The sequence below is a fragment of the Podarcis bocagei genome (genome assembly GCF_964188305.1).
Source record: "Podarcis bocagei genome assembly, chromosome: 1".
Lineage (NCBI taxonomy): Eukaryota > Metazoa > Chordata > Lepidosauria > Squamata > Lacertidae > Podarcis > Podarcis bocagei.
Window position 1 is genome coordinate 33332173 of NC_138125.1, and position 16342 is coordinate 33348514.

Here is a 16342-nt window from a genome sequence, read left to right on the forward strand (position 1 = left end):
GCTATAGGGGAAGCTTCAGCAACAGTACTTTTGGTACAGAGTGGCCAATGAGAACATTCCTGCTCATTTTTGTTCTATTTTTCTGTTTAATTGTTTTACGTATATAGTAATAGGATTTTGTATTACATATAATTGCTTGGTACTTGGCTTTAAGGTACCCATGAGCATCTTTGAATAGGCAAAGAAAAACACAAAATGCACAAATATCAGGAGTTGGAAGTAGATAGTTTATTTACAACTGAAGAATACTGAATAGATTCTACCTCTGATTATTTTTTTTTTAAATTAAGCCCTAATAATTAGAAATTAAAATCACAGCAAGAAGCAAGGGTGTCTGAGGCAATCCTCTGAACAACATCATGTCTTCGGTTTGGAGCAGAAACCATAGTAGAGAGTATATCCGCACCAAGCAAGGAGATGTGGAAGATCTAGCTCAAAGAGAAACCACAAACCACCTGATAATTCAGAAGCAAGAACAGAACTGCAGTGCCTTGTTGCAGAATTCACTACCATCTAAAGATACTCCTCCAAGAAGAACGAGTCAGTATAATGCTGAGCTTATGATCAGCTTCAGGAGAGAAAAAAGTGGCTAGGAACTAGTTCCAAGAGCATTACCTCCTCACCTTTGGGGTGCCAGGTTCAACAGGAACAGTACCCTGTTCAGACATTAGTAAAAGCTCCTGAAGCCCTTCTTCGGAGGTTCCAGTGATTGAAGCAAACCATATTCCAGGCCTCTGTTCTGACAGGTCACAATAAGTACACTAGAGGCACAGCATAAACTCTGGGGATTCAAGTACCACATGGTTTCTTGAGCCCATCATCACACAAGCTGCTTCGTTAGCTTCGTATCTTGTGTTGAATACTTCATTCATTTGCTCTTCCTTTTGTAACTGCAAATCAACACATTTTATTTCTATCAATACTAGTTCAGACTTGTTTATAAGAAAGGAACGAATAATAGAATGATTCAAGCAACACACTGCTCTATTATATTTCACAGCATCTTTTTTTCTTTCTTTCAAGCCCTCTCTATATGACAAATTACCAACACAGATGTATGGGAGAAGTACCTTTACTTGTAACACCTTCTAACGTATTTGTTTTAAATGAAGGGCCTGGCTGATCAGTGCTAAGGCAGTGGGAGGAACTGGCTCACTCCGATCAGGGTAGAAGTTGGGCAGGATGGGCAGGGGCAAGACCTTGTTCGCACAAAGCTGAACAGAACATCTTTAGACTGCTTCACTTTTCCCACTCTAATACAAGTGTATTCTGGAGCAGAAGGCATCTTAGGATTCAACTTGGACTAAAGATTCTGTCCCAGCAAAACATCACAGGAGTACACACTTTGCCTGTGTCATATTATGAAAGATGGCATTGTGGGTTGGGAACAGCATGACAACAGAGGACAGTGTTATTTTGCAAGAATTGTCGTGCAACTTTGTGGTACCACACCCAATCAATGTTCAGTGAACAAATGGATATAGTAAGGTTGTAACAAAGAGCCTTGCCTACAGTCATCACAGTTAGGAGACTGTAGTAAGCTTTAATTGAAACCAACAGGCACCAGCAGAGCTTGTGATTTTTGTGTCAGACCAAACTGTATGCCACTATAGTTATATAGCTTCCAGATCAAGTAAATTATTATTATTATTAATTATTATTACCTTCAATTTAAGATTGAATGGGAATTTTCTTTTAAACCTATTATTACTATAATCTTCCATCAAAATTTCAAACAAATATTTATAAGATTAAATAATAACCAAAAGCCTCACTGCTATCAAATTCTCAGATAGTAGAAAAGGTGATGTTTTCCTGCACTTTCAAAAGACTAGAATTATGTTGTTCAAAAAGAAATAGCAGTCTTCTAGGCTGACCTGTAGATTTACTGTAGTAAAGATGACACCCCATAGGAGTGTCTTGATGTTGTCATTGGCATCAGATGATGAGATGGCAAAACCACATCAGATGCAGCATGGAGAGAGTTTGTTGTTGCTTCAGCAAGAACCTCTGCAAATCAAACAGGAGACTACGTTGTGCTTTATAAAATGTACATTGGGGATTATTTTCTCAAGCAACCTGATCTTCAGACAAAAAATGAAGTGTGCATTGTGTGAATGTATTAGACTAGGGCAAATATTAGAAACAGTGGCTAAATCAGCACTCAGGAAAACAAATAGAGTATCAGAAACCAATATAAAAGTATTATTATTGCATTCCACCCTTCCTACTGAAACTATGTGTTGGAACTCCAATAAATTATCCCATTTAAGACTATCCTGATAGAAAGAGATCCCCTCCCAACTCAGCTTCTGTAAACATTTAATTGCTAATAGAAATATTTTTCTCACCTTCCTTTACACCAATAATTGATTCTGTGTCTGGCAACTGCAAGGATTCTACACCAAGGCTGGGAGGTGAGCTCATGGACACCAGATTCTTACTGTGCTCTTCAGATTCTTCCAACAAACTACTGCCCATCAACGATTCTGTTGCAAAAACAAAACACCAAGTTGAGGAACAACAGCATCAGTGTCTACTATCACACAGAGAAGGATTTCTGCTTCACAAATCTGAAGAATGTGGAGAATTGTTTTCTCACTCTTCCTTATCCAAGATTTCTTCTTCATGACCTGTATTTTCAGGAAGAGAGTTTGACTTTGTAGAGTATATTTCGAGATGTGGGCATACACATCTGAAAAGCACAACTTTACTCACACAGATAAATTTTATAACTGTTTTTCAAAGCTGGGAAATAGTTAAGGCTTTGTGGTCAAACACTCTTAGCCTCTCTGTTCCTACAGTCTCTTCATGTGATATATTTCACATCCTCAGAAACAGCCGCATTTCTGTCACCATCTCATGCTAACACTTTTATGGCAGAACAGGTTCTTTTCCTCAACTCGACCCTTCTCATCACTGTTTGAAAGATCCAGTCATACATTCCCATTCTACTCGGTTCCTACCTGTTTGTTCATGCTGTCTGTTGCTATCTGTTCCAACTCTGGAATGATGTTTCTTCATGTGTACATTCCTACTACCACTCTGAGAAAATGTCTTCCCACAGATTTGACACTGGTGGGGCTTTACTCCTATAAACAATATACAATAATTGCTAGAGCAGAGAATGAAATATCCATTTTCTATGCTTAAGTAGTTTTCATTTCTCTTGAATTCAGACACCAAAGGCTTAGCTTTAGAAAGGGGCTATCAAGTTCACAGTCAAATTTTGTCAGGAAATTTGAGCAATTTAGAGTCTCAGGCCTGTATGTACAAGAAGCCTCTGGCCTAGAGATTGTAAGATCTCACTTTGTCACGCCCACAATTGTATATACTAGGCAAGATGCAGTTTTTAGCCTACACCTTGGAAGTTATGAGGCTCAAGAAGAGAAAAGGGCAAGACAGCACAAAAAGCAAAGGGGGAAGCACATTAGTAATTGTTCAGCAAGACCTAGGGAATAATGTTCTGCTGTCTTCAAGATAGATGCTGTCTGTTGTATGGGTATCTCAAGGAATGAAGTCCCCTTACCTGAATGGACAACTAGGTGTTTCCGAAGGCTGGAGTATTCAGCAAAGGAGCGACCACAGCCCTGAGCCTCACACAAGAAGGGCTTTTCCCCTGCATTGAAGCATTTGCTTCAGTTAATTCAAAAAGTCACTTGAATTGCATATGCCCTCATATGCAAGGATCCACTTCTTTCTATTAAGTTGCAGTTTCTCAAATTCAGTCACACACCTTTCATTGTTTACATGAGTTCTTCATTGGCTATCAAATATTAGCGTGGAAGCTTTCTACTTGGAGAGTGAAAACACAATTTCTCCAAGACTGGAAGTCTCAGAAATTTAATATAATAACCACCAACATGGTTTGCTATTATATAACCTTTTGATCACCTAAAGGAGGTGCGGGAAAACTTTGGCCTGGTTCACATGACCCACTAAGCCAAACCTTGACTTACTGACACCATACACAGAGGAGCTCATATCCACGTTGCTCCTCCCTGGTCCTCTTTGCTACTGTGTCAAGCCAGGTTTGGCTTAGCACGTCATCTGAATCAGCTTTCTCCTCCCTATCTCCTCCCTAGCTGTAACACAGCCGGCATTTGGCCCTCGTAAACAGCGTCCGGGTGGAAATCGCTGAAGTGTTCAGGAAAATCTGGACATATGGCAACCCATGTCGGAAGTGTAGATTTTGCCTAATTTCATTAAAAATACCTCAAAGCTCAACAACTTTGGCAACCCTAAATAAATACTTCATAACAGGCATAAAGGCAGAGAGGCAGCAGCTGCCTAGTCAGTGCCATGCTCATAATCCAACTGATAGAAATGCAGAGAAACTTCTTTAACACTTGAATACTGGAACAAAAGAAGAATTTGAAAAAAGGGGAATGGTACACACCAGTATGAATCCGCAGGTGATTCTTCAGGTTCCCAGCTGTCGTGAACTGCTTCCCACAACCTAGCTCGGTGCAGATGAATGGTTTCTCACCATTGTGCGTTCTCATGTGCACCTTCAGCCTCTGCAGGACATAGAAGCTTTTCCCGCAATCTTTTGCTGGACAAATGAAGGAACGGTCATTCCTGGAAAACAACATCACTTTCATGGCACTATTATACATGCTGCTGTAATCAAGTAGTCCTCTGCTGGTGCTCTGGCTTTCCTTAATGTGGTGCTGTATGCATTTTTGTTTTTGTTTCAGTTCAAAATGAAGAGGCTGAAAAGTGGCATGGCCAGTTACTGGCCCCACTTGAAGTAACAGTTAAAGTAAAATGAAGAGGCTGCTTTTTCCTTGCCTTACACTGTATAATTTTAATAAACCAGATATTCTCATTTAAAAGTTTAGGTTACATATAACATACACACAAAGAGCAGTTTTGTTTGGGCCAGTTGCAAATCACAAGCCACTCCCAGGCAGTTAAAACACACAAACAGTGTTTTAAAAACCACATTGAGTGTATTTGCAAAATAGAGGTGAGCTTTTTCTGTTTCAGATTTCTGTACTTTGGTTGACTCTCTGAATTTGATCGTTCCATAGCAGGACCACTCATATAGCTGCATACAGTTTGCAGTGCTCAGCAAAGTCATAGCTATAGCAACTCTATGCACCTGTGAGTCTTTAAGTGGTATTTGAAGTGGGCCGGCCACACAAATGTCCTGTCACAGCCCTCAACTGTACATTTCAACTTTTTCTCCACCCGAGGCAAGTGAGGGATAGGGCTGGATTCTTTCGGTTGAGGGTCTCCTGAGCAAACATGAACATTTTCACCTGGAAGGGGTAAAAAAGAAAAGAAAAAAAGAATACAATGGTAAAATGACAGTGATACATAGGAGGGGGGAACCCACCTAAATACATTTAAAAAGAGAAACATTTCTGCTCATTTTGTTTAGTCAGCCCCCTGAAGTGGATGCTCTTCTTCATACTTCAAATCTGTACTCTCTCAAATTTTCAGGAGGTTCTGCAAAATTTACCATTTCTAAAGGCAGGAGCAGTGGGGGTAGTGAAACACTAACATAGAAAGCTGCTTTATAACCAGTCACCACTGGTCCATCTGGCTTAGCACTGACCACTCTGACTAGCAAGTTTCCCAGGGTTTCAGACTGGAAGCGTTCCCAGTCCTACCTGGAGAGATTGAGCCTTCTTCATCCAAAGCAAGTGCTCTGCCAACTGAGCTATAATCCTTTCCCAAAGGTAGGCGGAGGGTAGAGAAGGCACGTTAAAATAATAAAGTACTACCTTCCACATTTTTGCATACCTGTTCACATTCACTGTTTCCCTGACTTGCTGTTGCTGCTTGGTCGCCTTCTTAAAAACAAAACACAAAACTTGAAAGGGCTTCTTCACTACCTGATCCCAGCCAACTCACAGATCTCATAGTAAAACTGTCACCACATGGCCAGCTGTAGTTGTGTGACAACAGCGAGGGCAAACAATGCCGTTCAATGTTCTCACACTTATGGGGGGGAAAGAGACAACTGAGAGGACGCATACCATGTTATGCTGGCAGTTTCACTATCTTACTATCATTATGCAGCATATTTTTCTCCTGACCGAGCTCCCATTGCACATAGTTAGGCATGCCTAATGGACAGAACAGGCATGGAGATGTGCATCCCATTATAAGCAGTGCCGTACAAACAGATGAAGTTGTGATGGAATGCAAATCATTTCTATTTGAATGTGTTACTTCCAATGGAATGTGCGTCCCAATCTCATCGGCAAGAAATCGACGACACACAATTGGATTGAGGAAGGGAACATCAAGCTGGTTACCTAAGCAATGGAGCTGCATTTGCCAAGCATCAGCAACTCCCAGGTATACCTGGCATTCAGCAGATTGAATGGCCCAACAGTTATGCAGCAACAACTGGTGAAAACAGCTCAGAGCCAGGAGCTACTAAACCCCAGAACTCCATTTACCCTCACAGCATGCACAGAGGCATGGCCAGGTGCTGTTGTGACTGCACAACAGCACCCTTATCAACTAGTTCATAACTTATGGGGACCATTACCTCTGCTGGTGGGAGATCAGAGCAGCCTCTGGTCCTGCTCCAAAGACAAATGGAAATTATATGATAAGAAATAGGAAGTATGGCACACCATTGGTCAATCTACAACACTATTGTCTACGCTGAGCAGCAGCTCCTCTCCAGAATTTCAGAGGTGGTCTCTCCCAGCCCTCCCTGGAAATGCTGGGGGATGAATCTGAGTTAATTTTAATATAATTATAAGCATCACATTTATATTTTTGTTGTTGTTCAATATTTTCCCGATTATTCATTATTCACTATGACTCCTCACTGTATTTTCGATTGTCCTGGCCCTGAATACCACTGTTTGGTATCCAAGCCCCAAACCAAAGTCCTGTTTGAATGCATTTTGGCTGATGAAACTGCTGATGAAAGTAATAATTTCATCAGTGTGTGGTGCTTTAGACCCATAACTAAGTAGCAGTTGCCAGGACATTACCATGTTTGCTTTTACGTAGCTGCGTCTTATTTCAGATATCGTGACATAGTTTATTGCGATGTTTAGCTGGTGATATACCATGATATTGAAAACCAGATGTTGCCCAGTCCTATTAGGGACATAAAAGGTACTTAAAAGGCAAGAAGTAAATGACTTGAAGTTCTCAACAACATATGAGAGCTTTATAAGATTTCCTAAACTCATTTTATGGGTGAAAGTAACATTATACCTTGAAAATGGAAAATACCCCCAACAGAAATAAAAGCCTTCTTACCATTATTGCTTGCTTTGGCATTCTTTGCGAGCTGTGCTCGAGTGGCAGCAATCAAACTGTCATGAGCCAGTTCCTGCACTCGCAAAAACCATGGGGTACTGCTGTCGGTGCTATCATTCGAGAAGAAATCATTCCCAGAATCTTCTGCTTCATCTTGGACAAACACCAAGTGCTCTGAGGGAGAACCTAGGCCTAGAAGGGAGGCAATTTTCATGAGACAATAAGAAGGGGAGTAAACTCTCTTGCTTCCCACAATATCACAATGAACCTCTACAGCAGGGATGGCTAACCTGTAGCCCTCAATATGTCATTGCACAGCAAGTCCTGCCCCAGTCAGCATGGCCAATGGCCAGGGCAGATGAGAGTTTTAGTTCAACATCACCTGGAGGTGCCACAGGTTAGCTTCCCTGCTCTCCAGCCACTTTATTGGAAGGAGGTGAGGACTCCTGTTAAATGCAGCATTGCCCAAATCTCTTTCTGTGCTTTGAAGTGCTTGATGGAGTTACCTGTTCGTGTTAAATTGAGAAGGATAAAAGAAGTGCTATCAGTGGGTTGGAGGTCTTGCAATAAGCTGGAAGTATCAGGGCTTGGCAGAAGCTCAGGTGGTTTCTGTACTGTTTGTGCCCTTGTCTCCTCACCATCAGGGCCAACATTCACCTGGAGGCTTCGCAAAACAGCAGAAGAGGAGACATCCTTTGAGGAGCTAGTATGACCTGGAGAGTCATCTAATGAAGAAATTTTAGAAAGCATTTGTGAGATTATGAATTTCATTCAAGACAAGCACACTTTCAGCACAAACGTGATAGAAAACCATTATAAAACCAGTAACCTTAGCAGTACATTTAATGTTATGTTTTTTTAAAGTTTTTATTTATACTTTTCAAGTTTATACATTTCATTAGTTGTACAATCAATTTAACATTTCAAAGTTTGACTTGCTTCCCCCTCTTTCTGCAGTTCCTTAAATGTATTTTCTAATACCTTCTGCATATCCAAATTCATTTAATTTGCTCATTTAATTATCTACTTTAAATATATACTCTTATGAAACTGCAGTTATTACAATAACCCTATTAATGTTTTTATCTGTTTGCAAATTATCTGTAAATATTCAATAAACCATTTCCATTCTTTTATAAAAAGTTTGTTATCTTGATTTCTTATTCTTCCGGTAAATTTCGCCATTTCTGCATATTCCATAAGTAAGAGAGTGGATTCTGACAAAGCTGCTAGCAATGCTCTAATTAACATTAAACAACTTATTGAACGTTTAATATTAATTAGAGCATTGTTAGCAGCTTTGCCAGAATCCACTCTATTACAATTTTATCTCACCATTCCTTGAAAAAGAATTGAATTTTAATAACTGTACATTACAGGAGTATCCCACATCTAAACACAGCATGCACTCCTATGCACACTTACCTGGAAGCAAGCCAAACTGAACTCAGTGGGACTGACTTCCAGGTAGACATGCATAGAACTGTGTTGTTAATATCTCAAAAATGCAAACAGCATTTTTACCATAATCAGGCTTCAGGTTTTACCTGGCAACATCAGTCTGTTGCATTCTTGGGGTTCAGTAACAGGAAGGAGAGACAAACAGGTTATATCTTTAGGTTCTGATTCCACAAGCTCCTGTCCTAGTGGAATAGACGTGTTCTGAACAAATTGAACCAGCAGCTGGGGGGAAAGCAAAGATATTAAAGCAGCAGCAAATGCTTAGAACTGAAGCTGAATGCTTTCTGTCAATTCTCCCCGGTTCCCATTCTACAACTTCAGCTGCAAAAGGCAGTAACACAGAGAGATGGTTCATAAACTACACTGTAGTGAATATACTAAAAGTAAATAGTCTGTCATTCGGAGCTCAACCAAGAAACAATAATAAATCACCAATGTGAAATAATTACTCACTACTTACTCTGAACTCTTATTTCCCTGTGCAAATGTTAATTCTTATGGTAACAAGCATAAACGTTACATGCCCTGTTCTTTGACTAAATTCACAACTACTGCTGCTTTTGCACAGTAGTTAGTTCATTGGTTTGTATATTCCACAATAATGGCAGCACAGCTCTTCAGAGTTTTAGACTGGGGCCTCTCCCAACCCTACCTGGACATGCTGGGGCTAAGCCTGGCACTTTCTGCATGCAAAGCAGAAAATCTACCACTGAGCTATGGCCCTTCCCCAGCTTGATTTTGAGCTGAAAAGAAGCAACAGGCAACATACTGGTAATCTACATGAACCACCCCAAAACACTTTTGCACTAGTCACAGAGTGCAGGCTATATTACACGTGCTGTTAAATATACAACTTAACGCCACATGTATTTTTTATACACTATATGTAGTATATTTTGTGGAGAATCAAAACCATAATAAGCAGCCTTCTTTTCTCTTGCAAATCTGATTCCAATGGAAGCAACTCTCCGAAGCTGATAATGGCAGCTTTCTTCTATACTAAATTTCATCAATGGCAGCTTCTTTCCCATGCCAAATAGCAGTTGGGGAAGGGGGGTCAGGACAGTGGAGAAGCAGTAAAGGATTAGTACACCCCTTCCTTTCATTCTGACTAGCCCCCCTGGCAGCTTTTTACCATGAAGGCCATAAGTATAACTGCTCTGAGCTGGAAGTCTTTATGTCAAGCAATTGGGTCTTATTGGTACCTCAGAGTTTTTGCATTAAGAGCCATGTGGACTGTTAAACATTTTTTAATTGTGAGCTCTGTGCATTGCAATGCTACATGGGCTTACTCAGAAGTAAGTCACATTGTGAGGCTCACTCCCATGTAAGTTAGCACAGAATTCCTGCTTAAGTGTCACTTGTGATTATAGGTTTTCAAGTGAGACCTTGTGGGTGCAAATCAGATGAGTGATTTTGGAGCCGTTAATCAAGGAAAAAAAGATTGCACTGCTTCTATGCATGATAACCATATACCAACTACACAAATCACTAGGAAAATTATCATTTGCCATAATAATTCCAGAATACAGCCATTGAGCCACAAAACAAATCTAGCGGTTGCTGACCTCTGGTTTAGACTCTAACTCATCCGATAACATTGATTCAAGTTTCCGATTCCCAAAGTCGATCTGGATAAGGCACAAAGCTTAAGAGTTCAAAGTGAACAACGTTCTGTGTTTATAAATATATTCCAGCCTCACAGCTTTGTGAGGATCTTCTTAGGAGAAGCCGTAGTAGAGAGCTATTCAGTTTAACCTGAAAAAGAACCAAATATTAAAAATATGACCAACATATTGCCAGTCATGCTGCCGTATTTTAAAACATAATTCTTTCTCACACACAAAACAGCAGTAACATAACGTTGATTCTCTTTGCTTTCTACCTCCACTCCATGCCTGTTAAACTGCAACTGTTAAATTCCACTGCCAGGGGCCCAGACTTTGCCAGAGATCAGCCTCAAGAAACATTTACAGTTCTATGGTTCATTACAGGGATATAGTAACAACAATGAAAAGCTTTTATTTGACCATTACAGAATATCATTAATTCCCTCCTACATAACTGCAGCAAGCTTATTTGGAGGTCAGGACCAAAATTTGGGTGCAAAAATAAACATTTTAATACATAAATACAAGCTCTTAAGCAGCTGTCCATTCTCTCCTGCTTTCACATATGCCTAAAACTTGCTTCTTTCTCTCTTCCTTCAAACCCATTCCAGATACTTTTAAGGCCAGCTCCAAGCTTCTGCACGTCCTCACCACAGCAGCATAGTGAAACCAAAAGGCTCCCCTGGCCTTCATGACAGTGCCATTGGTGTTACAACCACCATATACTGGTACCTCCCATTTTACCTGGCTGCACTACAATGATTATAACCACCCATGAGCTTACTCAGAGGAAGTGCAATTCCTATAGGAAGTGAGTGGCCATAATCCTTCATGCTACAGAGCACCCAACAGGGTATCACTACATTATACACTGCACAGCATTTACACACACAGCAGTATGTTAAAAAATGGGAGCTACTACATCCATTAGAAAGAGCAACAGGGATGCCTGGGTAAGGCCACAAGTTTGAAGCTGAATAGCAACATGGGGGTGGGAATCCAACTACTAGAGAAGGGCTACTGAACAATGTCCAGTGTGGGAGGGAAAACACACTCAAAGACAGTAGGAGTTTTGCCAGTCCGCCCCATTGACTGCATGGGCCCTGGCAGCCGCCTGTTTCTGGCAGGTGCTGATGTCAGGGCTGGATGTGTTCAAGACCTCTTAATCCTTATTCCCAAGCAGTATGTCTTTAAAGGTAAAGGGACCCCTGACCATTAGGTCCAGTCGTGACAGACTCTGGGGTTGCGGTGCTCATCTCGCTTTATTGGCTGAGGAAGCCGGCGTACAGCTTCCGGGTCATGTGGCCAGCATGACTAAGCCACTTCTGGCAAACCAGAGCAGCGCATGGAAACGCCATTTACCTTCCCATCCTATTTATCTACTTGCACTTTGACGAGCTTTCGAACTGCTAGGTTGACAGGAGCAGGGACCGAGCAACGGACCGTTGCGGGGATTCGAACCGCGACCTTCTGATCAGCAAGTCCTAGGCTCTGTGTCTGTCTTAAAACCAATTTGCTCACACGTCTCCTTGGTTTTCACTGCCTCTTCCATCTCTCCCTCTTCATCTTCCTCTGCTGCCTATCCTCGATTGCCGCCCAGGGCTGCTTATTGGAGGGGCATAAATTCGACAAACAACAAAAATAAAAAAGATCCCGGCTATATTATCATGCAAAGCTCTTCAGGGCAGGAGCCTGACTTTTTGTCGTTGACATAACCCTATGAAACCCCACGTGCGCTGATGGAAAGCGGGGAGTGGGAACCATCGCTATACCAATAATCCTAAACTTTTCCTTACTTTGAACATTAAGGACCGCGGAGCCTTCCAACCACCCAAGGAGGCGGCGGTTCGTCAAGACCCGGGAGGGTCGGGGGACGGTAAAGAGGTTCATCCAACAACACGACACCTCGTGAAACACCGAAGAACTTTCCGGGGCCTAAGCAACAAGCAGGTCACCTTCTGGACGGAGTCACCCGGAGTCTCCCGCCAGCCCCTGGGTCCGGGCGGGCGCTGAGAGGGGAAGAAGCAAAGACCCGTGCCATATCGGCGACAAGGCCGAGGCGGACCCAGGCCGCTCCCCCGGCACCGAAGGCGGAGAGGGAAGGGATGGACCCAAGTACTGAGGGAAAGGGGAGCAGGTAGGCGGCGGGGGCCACACAGTGGCGAGACCCCCCGGAGTGAGGGAAGGGAGCGCGCGGGCGGAGGGCGCGTAAACGACGTATTCTCGCGCCCCCTCCTCTCCCCCCCTCCAGCTCCTTCCTTCCCCGAGACGAGCGTTTCTTACCGGCATCTCAGAATCGTCCGGATATGACGCGCACAGCCATCGAAAATGCCTTGCTCCCATCTAGAACAGACCATAGAGAGAGGAAGAGAGAGAGGAGAGAGAGAGAGAGACGAGCCCGTCGCACCTTTGCCGCTCGGCCGGCCCTTAACAAAAAAAAACACAACCCACGACTGCGTAGAGGTAGAAGATTCGCCTCGGAATGCGTTCCTCACTTCCGGTTTCAGTTGGAATACCGCCATATACGGAGCTGGTGCGGAATAGAGAACCAGAGTCCGTCCCTTGCACCTTAAAAAGCAGGGTGTGGGTGGGTGTGTGTGTGTGTGTGTGTGCCATGTGTGAGTTTTTGTTGTTGTTTTTGTTGCAGCGGACTAACGCAACTCCCCGGTCCCCATTTCACAGTGCAAAATGGGAGAGTGGGTTGGACAGTGCCCTATTCTATTTCGTTGCATTGATTAACCCCCCCATGCTCGATTTAGAACCGGAAGTGTAAAATCCCACTGAGCCTGTGACTCTATGCTGCATGAAGAAAGACGCCGGCCAGGACGCCAGAATCAACGGGTAGCTTCCGGCTCGCATAGCCAGCGCCGCCCCCTCTCCTGACGTCATGTTCTAGTAGTGTGGGGTGCTTGCTGCGTGTACTTACGGATGTTCTGTGGAATCTATTTGCTATGCAGCGGTTTGATCGAGTCCCAGTATATTTGACGGATATTTTTGGGTGCCTAGCCTGAAACCACCTGCTCGCTCTCTAAACCAGAATATCACTGATCTAGATAATTAATGGCCACAAATCTAATACAAATAGTAATGCTTAGAATCCGTGGGTTGAGTCCAGGTGTATTTCGGCCTCTCTGGATATTGAACATCCGACTTTGCCACACTTCAGCAACAAAAGGGACGTTGTTAAGATGGGATTGATATGCAAGTTTCACACTTAACAAGACATGAGCTAAATGCGAAATGGGAATTTATTTAAAGTAGAAAAGAATTTCACCTCCTTATGTGCTTATGCGTGGTATTTAGCTTGCTTTGCAGATCTGTTATCGGTTGGGAGTCTGATCTTTTACCCTTTGCTTGTTTGCATTTGTGTTCCACTTACTAATGGAACACACACATCTGTTTGTTTTTGGGCTTTCTGACCTCGCATTCCTCACCCACCCTTATTTTGTCACCACTGCACATGTGTATGCCATGTACATATCTGCAAGCTGAAAATACCATTTTATGCATCTAATGATACATCTGGCTGAGCCTACTTTATGCTAAAGTGTGTTGTTTTTTGCTGCAGAAAAGTAATATGGCTGCCTTTCTAGAACACGGCAGTAGCCAGCAAAATGATGAGAAAGCAAATGATGTCACTTGAAACTAGTGAGACCTAGCTACATTGGATATGGCTCTTACAGAGCAGAGCTGCAAAAGAACCAGACATACAAACTGAATCCATGAGAGACTAGGCATTCTGTTAGATTTACAATTCATGCAGAGTAATCCTTTACTCTTAACCCCCTAATACAGTGGTTTTCAACCAGTGTGCCATGGCACCCTGGAGTGCCTTGAATGATGGTCAGGGGTGTTGCTGGCAACACTGGCCTCTGCCATTCTTTCCTTCCCTCCCTTCTCTGGTGCCCTCTCGCGTTTCTGCCTCCCAAAGGCTTGCATAGCTGTTTGTTGCAGCAGCCCTGGCTACAAGCTTCCTGGGCGAATGGTGCCTCTAGAACTGGCCAGAGGGTGCTTCCCAGGCCCCTGTATGGCAGTGGGAGGAGACACCTCTCTTTGGGGCGGGGGCAGGGACAGCTCAGAGACCAGGGGCGGCAGCTCTGGCTACCCAGATAACTCCCAATGAAAGGGGAGAGGAGAAGAGACTGAGGGAACACTCCACAAGGGAGAGTGTTTGAAAAAAGGGTGAGAGGCTGCCAGGTCTACTGGCAAGGGGTGACAGAACTGGGCTCATGAGCCCCACAGGGGTGCCACAGAAAGAATGTAGTTGGTCAAGGGACCCAAAAAGATTGGAAACCTCTGCCCTAAGAAGTGGGTTACGAGTGCTGGTTAATGCTTCACAGTCTTGTTCTATGCACAGGCAGGCATGTTTAACAGGTTTAAAAGACAGGGCTGTACTTCCACTGAATTCAGCTGAACTAAGTTTCAGATAAACATAAATAGTATTAATATTACTACACTCAAAATGGGTCTTAAAGGGGAGAGTGCTACAAAAGACAGTTGAACAATCACAGATTAAACTGTGGAGAGATGAGTGTTAATCTAAACATTTTCTGTGGTTTATTACTGTAGACCCTGGCATGAATAAAAAGGTGGGCATATGGTAATATGACAGGAGACCATCCATTATGAACTTTCTTGACTCTGGTACCAGTCTGATCTCAAAACATGTCAAAACATGTTTGTGAATCTAAGTTTGGCCTCATTGACGGGCAGTATTACAATATGAGTAGGAAAATGAGAGTACCCCTGAACATTTTTTTTTAGAAAAAAACCACTGTGCTGCTTGCATAAATTTTGCTTTCTTAATTGGCATTAATATATTCTCCCACTTTCATTTCATATAATACACCAAGCTTTATTCCGTTTGTGTAAGAACTTCTTGTGGGCATAAGGTTAAGAGTAAACACATATTCTTGACAGACGCATGTTGTAACTCTAGCAAAAGATCCTAAACTTCTTGGTAGTGTATGACTACACAAGTGCTGGGCACATGTGTGGTTTCAGACACATACTTTGTAACAGCACAAAAGCCTGTATTAAAGCATTGTATCTATAAGCTGTGTTGCCAGAGACCTTAGAAAAGTGCCTGTGCTCTTGCATATTGTGGAGATATTGCATCATGACATCAACTCAGCATATTTTGACTGTGTGTACTTGTGAATTATGAACTCACAGTTCAGTTGTGCCTGAGCAGTGACATCAGCACTGAAGAAATAACACCCTATATTTGGAAACAATGCTATATCTAAAGTGGCCATGCATAAGCCTGATCCTGTACATGCTAGCTTAGAAGTAGGTCCTTATTAGTGAAATGGGGTTTACTCCTAAGCAGGTACGTTTAGGACTGCAGCCATGAAAGGTATATGGATGTTATGTGAACGCTTGTTTATGAAAATGTGTTTAGGTAGTATGCCTTCATAATTGCAAGAGGAAATAAAAAAGCACCACCATCATCGATACTGTAATCACTACTACTATCACAAAATTGCCCATCATTATGGCATGTGCTGCAAAGGTAGGCTTCCATATCCAAGAAACATACTATAAACTCCTGCAAAACCCATGTCACTAAAAGCCACTCACCACATGTCACTTGTGGATGGCTGGTTTTACCTTCAGTGCATTCCTATATTCAACAGTTCCTTTTTCTACACAGTAAATGAATGGCAACTATTCATTTATATGGGAGAAAGTTAAGGAGTCGCTTGGAAATACCACTGAGCTGAAATCCCTTCCTCTCTTTCATGCTCCTGGTGTGACCCCCTGCATTGCCCTGTTCTTTCAATTGCATGTTGGCAGCCTTGTTTATTTCTTGGTCAAAAAAGAAAGTGACAGGATTTTGGGAACTGGCAGCTGACAAATGATACTGCTCGTGGTGTGCTAGGGTTTTCTGCCCAAGATCATGGTGTCATGTAAGAGTAGGAGTGGAAGAACCCGAGACACAGAAGTTCCTGGGTTGCAACTCTCATCATGCCTGGCCATTTGTCATGCTGACTGGGGATGATGGGAGTTGAAAGTTCAATAACATT

The 16342-nt window shown here is 42.6% G+C and overlaps 1 protein-coding gene across 6 annotated transcripts; it reads right to left on the bottom strand.

Moving 5' to 3' along the window:
• Positions 1-206: 206 nt before the first annotated feature.
• On the bottom strand, positions 207-12866 carry ZNF410 (zinc finger protein 410). Of its 6 annotated transcripts, none has more exons than XM_081209351.1 (13): positions 12597-12866; positions 11835-11915; positions 10272-10461; positions 8790-8925; positions 7749-7967; positions 7243-7434; positions 5108-5267; positions 4400-4581; positions 3530-3619; positions 2967-3092; positions 2352-2489; positions 1878-2010; positions 207-890 (listed from the first exon to the last, which is right to left on the bottom strand). In XM_081209351.1, the coding sequence occupies exons 3-12, from the start codon at positions 10302-10304 to the stop codon at positions 1886-1888; spliced, it is 1401 nt and encodes a 466-aa protein (XP_081065477.1). In that variant the 5' UTR covers positions 10305-10461; positions 11835-11915; positions 12597-12866; the 3' UTR covers positions 207-890; positions 1878-1885. The 6 variants fall into 6 exon arrangements, with proteins under 6 accessions (XP_081065477.1, XP_081065478.1, XP_081065475.1 ...); XM_081209352.1 differs by having other exon boundaries at positions 11835-11918; XM_081209349.1 differs by lacking the exon at positions 11835-11915.
• Positions 12867-16342: the final 3476 nt, after the last annotated feature.

Excerpts from the sequence above, each read along its gene's own strand:
- ZNF410 (XM_081209349.1), bottom strand. The coding sequence starts at position 10,304 with ATGTTATCGGATGAGTTAGAGTCTAAACCAGAG. Across the intron at positions 7,435-7,748 it reads TCTCAATTTAACACGAACAG|GCCTAGGTTCTCCCTCAGAG; the intron begins GTAACTCCATCA and ends CCTCCCTTCTAG. Across the intron at positions 5,268-7,242 it reads TGCCAAAGCAAGCAATAATG|GTGAAAATGTTCATGTTTGC; the intron begins GTAAGAAGGCTT and ends TACCCCTTCCAG.